Source organism: Rhineura floridana, chromosome 3, assembly GCF_030035675.1.
Source record: "Rhineura floridana isolate rRhiFlo1 chromosome 3, rRhiFlo1.hap2, whole genome shotgun sequence".
Taxonomy (NCBI): domain Eukaryota; kingdom Metazoa; phylum Chordata; class Lepidosauria; order Squamata; family Rhineuridae; genus Rhineura; species Rhineura floridana.
Genome location: NC_084482.1, coordinates 198,955,862 through 198,961,908, shown reverse-complemented (window position 1 = coordinate 198,961,908; position 6,047 = coordinate 198,955,862). Strand labels below are relative to the sequence as shown.

The 6,047-nt window shown below is 44.4% G+C and overlaps 1 protein-coding gene across 1 annotated transcript in view; it reads right to left on the bottom strand.

The window, feature by feature from the left end:
* Positions 1 to 664: 664 nt before the first annotated feature.
* The window catches only part of PRRT1 (proline rich transmembrane protein 1), a 29,056-nt gene continuing 23,673 nt past the window's right edge, over positions 665 to 6,047 (bottom strand). The window contains exon 4 of the mRNA XM_061619496.1: positions 665 to 4,484. Coding sequence (XP_061475480.1) covers positions 4,308 to 4,484 — 177 coding nt within the window. The 3' untranslated portion in view covers positions 665 to 4,307. The remainder of the gene's footprint in view (positions 4,485 to 6,047) is intronic.

Sequence of the window (6,047 nt, the reverse complement as noted above, 5' to 3'; positions counted from 1 at the left end):
TCATGGTAGGGCCCTTTCGAGGGGAGGAGGGTTTGCAGGTAATCCCATATTAAAGCCTTGGTGTGACCCTGACTTGGTACATTGCTGGCAGAAGCCAGGTAATGTAGTCAGCTGGATGTTTTGCTGTTGCAAAAGCAAAACTAAAATCCACAGTTCTCCCTTGCTGTCATTATTGTGGGTTTTTCCAGGTTCCCTGCCATCCCCCCCTCACCTTCCCAAGGGCTGTCACATGCCCTGCTATCACTTTGAATCCATACATACCTCTCTTTTTGTTTCCAAGCAACCATCTCCTGAGAGACTGCAGAAATAGGGAAGTTCATATTGAGGATGGTAAACCAAAGGGAAAGAATTGGGGGGGGGGACACGACACTGGTTAGAGAAAGAGGGAGGGAGGGAGGGAGGGAGGAGGAGGTGAATGGGAGAGAGGAAATTGTGAACCTTCTGGCATACCTCACATACCATCTGGAATGCCACAGAGGAGACAGGCCAGCCAGAACTGGGGGAAAGGCAACGGGACCAGGATGTCATGATGGGAGTTGGCATCTATTCACAATGACAAGAAATCCCAACTCTTGCAAGGAATCCCCCGCAAAAGCCAGTCTGGGGCAAATGCTGTTAAAAATGCAGCCCGATAAGAAGGTCTTGAGAATCAGTCAAATGTCTTTATTAAGTAATAGAGAGAGATTCTGTAACCATGTCACTTGCAAACAGAGATATATTATAATCACAGAGTCCAACATTCAAGAAAAAAAGGGAAATGAATGGGGAGTTCATATGACAGAATATTGGCAGAGTCTGGGATGGAGGAGGCAGTCTGGAAATGATAAATAGAACAGCCGTTACCCAGATTTAATGACGCCTTTTAGTGCCTGATCCATTCAACATAAACACATGCTTGTGTGCCTGTTTCTAGCCTCAAATATCTTGGGTTGTATCGAGTGCTAGTCCTATTCAAAGTAGACCCACTGAAGTCAATAGACATCGCTAACTTAAATTCATCAATTTCAATGGGTCTACTCTGAGTAAAGCTTAGGTGGATACAGCCCCTTATATTTTGCTCACTGCCACTTGGAGCCAATGGGGTATTAAGCTAAAACCTACTCAGAGTACATCCAGTGAAATTAATGAGCCTAAGTCATGTACATTAACTTTGATGGGTTTACGCTGAGAAGACTTGCACTGAATACCACCAAACCTACGTTAGACAGAATGACGATGGTATAATTCCATGTTTAAAAGAACCGACACACCCCAAAAGCCTTCCCTGCACACAGCAAACTGGAATATCAGCACACAAGGTTTATTATAGTTCTTCCCTGCTGTAGTAGTTTACTGCATGCAGGGAGTTTTGTATATGGGAGAAGCATTCAAAAGCATCCCTTCCCCCACCTGCAGACTGAAGTGGTATAGTCCAGGATTCCACTGTCTCATTTAGCATAATACATTGAATGTCCTGTAAGGTTAGGTCTGTGTATGTAATAGGACAAAGTGACAGAGTAAACTGTACAATTTCAGATCACAGGTGTGGATTAGTATGTTTGAACATCCCCTTCTTCCCCCACCCCTCAAAAAAACCCCTTGTAAAAACAGAAACCTTTTTCCAATAAGAAGGATCTTGTTCATCTCTTCACTTGCTGCTTGTTACAATTTTATCCCATCCTTCAAACAGCTAAGGACAGAACACATGGTCTGTCTGTTTAATCCTCACAACAACCCTGTGAGGTAGGTTAGACTGAGAGACGATCTTGCAGTAAGCTTTGTGGCCAAGTGGGGATGTGAACCCTGGACTAGGTCAAACACTTCTAATTATTCTTCCTCTATCTTATTATTGAAATTTGCAAGCCACTCTGGGAGTCATTTTTGGTTGAAGAACAGGATTGAAAGGAAATGGACTGCCTTCAAGTCGATCCCGACTTATGGCGACCCTATGAATAGGGTTTTCATGGTAAGCGATATTCAGAGGGGGTTTACCATTGCCTCCCTCTGAGGCTAGCCCTCCCCAGTTGGCTAGGGCCTGCTCAGCTTGCCACAGCTGCACAAGCCAGCCACTTCCTTGTCCGCAACTGCCAGCTGGGGGGCAACTGGGCTCCATGGGACTCTGTAGCTTGCCCACGGCTGCACAGGTGGTAGGGCACGTAACCCCTGAGCCACCATAGGGGTGATCTTTATCTGGCCCTTGACACCCAGGAGACACGAGCGGGGTTTTGAACTCACAGACTCTGGACTCTCAGCCAGGCTCTCCTCCCCACTGTACTATACCAGCTGTCTGAAGAACAGGATCAGAATGCTACAAATAAATACTCTTAACCACTACACCACACTGGCTCTATGTAGATGGTGTCTTTAAGGTAGGGGAGCATTATATATATATATATTATATTATATATAAATATATATATAAAGCAATCTCCACCTATATATATATATAAAAAGCAATCTCCACCGCTGTAATCTGAAGTGGTTGCAATCCATAGACTACTAGACCTTACTGGCTTACTTAGCACAAATAAAACAACTTTCTTGCAATCTTGCCCTGGATTCTTCCTGATGACTGGAAATACCACTGTCACGTCCTGAGGTCTTTTGTTGTTGTGGCACCCCACAGAGTGGGCTATTTTCTTCCTTCAGCTGTTTTTTATGTTTCTCTTTCTGCATCTTTTAGAAAGTGCCTGACCATATATTTCATGCTGCTTTTTGAGGATGTGCTGTTAATTCCCCATAATATAGTTTCCCCTTCATGTCCCCTCTTTTTTTTAAAAAAAAAAGTTTGTGGTATGTTTTTAATGTGGCAGCGAGGAAAGAAGCTGGCTCTCTAAATAAAAGCTTTAAACTACTGATCATTATCTCTATAAAGCCAGGATCTAAAACAGCTATGTGGGTGAGAGATGAATAATTTTATGTATTTGTTTATTAGATTTACATCCTGCCCTTCCTCCCAGTAGGACCCCTGCATTCCTGATATTGTAATCTATCCCAAACATTTAGAACAAGGTGGGAGGAAATCCAAATAAATGAATGCATGCAAGGTTTTAAATAGCCATCATTCCCCCCCCCCCCCGATGGAAGAAGAGAGGAATTCCCCCTCCCTGCCTCATTTTCCTCTTTCTGTCTTGATGGAAAGTTTTTAAAGGAAGAGTTACATGAAATGGAGGGGCACAAAAAGAGAGCTGCTTTCAGCAATACAGAATGCCCTTCAAATAGACCATAGTCGCATCCACATTTAAAACATGTGGCTTCCCCCACAAAGAATCCTGGGAACTGTAGTTTACCGCTTACAGAGATACAATTCCCAGCACCCTTAACAAATTACAGTTCCCAGGATTCTTTGAGGGAAATGTGCTTTAAATGTATTCTGCATACTCAGCCATTGATGCGGGCTGAGCAGATAGGAGCTAATGCCCAACTGAATATCTGAGATGGGTAGGGGGACAATCACATGATTGTTTTGGACAGCTATGTTGAATATTGAAGGAAGGGTTTAGGAATCAATATATTTTGGAAGTAATTGAGTCTTTCCTACCTAAAATATAGATGACAGAGTAAGGCTGTATTATATAGTGCAGAGAGGGAGGGGGGATTTGGGAGGAAAACAAAATAAAGGGAGGTAGAGACATGAGCCCCCCAAATATTAGGTCGCTCCACCTCCTACTGAAGGACTCTAATGCATGATGGGAGAAGCAGCTGAAGAACAGGAACAACAACATTTGCAGAGCGCTACAGAGTCGCATCTTACTAGGCTACACGAGCTGACAAGATGCCGACCTTCTTTTACTTTGCAGAAGTGCCAGAAAGCAATTGTGGATGCAGAGGATAGCTTAATCAAGACACAGGCGGGTGTGTCGTTCTGTATATGGGGGCAACAGTAGGCATGCAAATGCAACAGAAGGAATATAGTTGTTGCCGTGGACAGAAGAGAGCGGAGCCTACTCCTTGAGAAGGAAAGAAGCAAGCAAAGTATTTTGGTGTGTTTTTTTTTAAAAAAAGAAAAAATTGGCAGGCTGGAAAACGTGTTGTTAGGAGCCCTAGCTTATGGCTCCTCGGATGTGTCAGCATTCGGTCTGAATATCATCGTCTGGAAGTCATCTGCTGAATAGGTACTATTAATGCAGCTAACAGTAGTCAAGGACTGTGAGAGAGACTGTTGCCAAGCATTCCAAGTATCGTTGGCAGGGGGAGAAGACGGTTGCTAAGGACCGCAGGGGAGACAGTTGCCAAGGACCATCCTTGGGAGCAATGGTTGCCAGGGTTTTTTCAGGGCTTGTTGACACCAGTTGGTCAGGAGTAGGCGAAAGGCAGGTTGTTGATCGCTAAGGGTCCCAGTCGTTGTCATGGTGCTGGGCAGCAATGATGATCACCACAGTGAGGATGGTGCACAGGACCATGGCAGCAATGCCCACAGCCAGGCTGATGAAAGAAAAGTTGCGGGCCTCCCTTGAGGCGATTTCTGCCGAGACGATGTCGCCGCGAGCAACTGCAGTCCGCACCTGACAGAGAGGAGAGTTGTCAATTATTAACTGTTGTTAGTATTATTTTTGTAAATACTGCCAAAATAGATTTCTATGCAGTTTATGAAACATATGGACCAGTTACTAGGGACGGGGAGCATTGTAGTGGCAAATACAAAACATCACGGTCCCTTCATGTTAGTTCATACTATGCCCCCTCACAGCCAGGCCCCCAGGATTCACCGTCTCTTTGCAATTACAGAATTATAGAACCAGAATAGAACTCTTGTGTACATAGGCTTCCCGCAGCTCAGACTCTCTGGGGGCTAAACATTACCAGAAATGTTTTGATTTTAAGAATTCTAAAATGAAGCCAAGGGTGGCACTAGGATTTGGGATTCCAAGGTACTTTGCCATGAAGCTCACTTCTCACTTGCCCTAGGAGCCTAGCAGCATGAAAGAAGGAGTGTGTCTCCCCCTTCCTGAAGTCTGAAAGCCCTGCAAGGGATCAGGGACAGTATCTAAAGGAACACATTTTCCCTTATGTGCTTACCCTGACCTTAAGATCATCACCAGAGGTTGATCTCCAAGTGTCCCCTCCATTTCAAACACAGATGCTGCTGGGGCAGACTAGCAGGGGCAGGTCTGGGAGCCCATGCTACCAGGTACCCCCCCCAAAAAAAAGCAGGCTGAGGGACGTGGGTGTCCATGGGAAAGAAAGGGTGCAATTGCTCACCCACCTCCAATGAAGCACAATGAACCACGTTTTAGAATGTTTTAACTGTCATTATTTTTAGAATGTTTTAAATTGTTTTTAGCATGCCTTTTGTTGTTGTGAAAATGTTTTGTTGTTAATGCGTTTGTCACCCTGGCCTCCTTTAAAAGTAAGGGTGAGATATACATTTTTAAAAAATCATCATTCATGATCACCCCCAGATTCCCAGCTGTCATTTTAATTAAAGGGCATGTTTCTAGTATTTGTAGAACCTGAGACAAAATGTACGGTTTCCGCCCAGTTTATCTGAAGGAGCGCCTCCGGCATCACCAATTATGCTGCTTGACAAGATCAGCCACAGAAGACCTTCTCTCGGTCCCACCAGTTAAATTAGCTAAGCTGGTGCGGACCAGAGAGAGGGCATTTTCGATCGTGGCTCCCACCCTCTGGAATTCCCTTCCTTTCGATCTTCGCCATGCCCCTTCCCTGACAAGTTTCCGCCGGACCTTGAAAACCTGGTTGTTCAGGCAGGCCTATGGGATTTCTGGGGTGGGTTAGTTTTTAATTGTTTGTTATTAACTGGTGTTTCGATTAATTATTGATTATGGTCCTTCTTGGTTTTTATATTGTATTTTATTGTATCATGTACGTCACCTAGAGTGGCCGTTTATTCGGCCAGATAGGCGACTCAAAAGTAAAATTTTATTTATTATTATTACAGGCACTATTCTTCTCATTTTTTGTGAGCAATTAGCCTTCTCCCTCCTTTCAGTGTTTTACTATGCCCCTCACCTCTGAAAAATTCATGGGGATGCCTATGGAATTGGCCCTTTGGAGAGTGTCAGGGCAGGGCTGCCAGTGATCTCACATGAGTAGGTTTCTTTTTC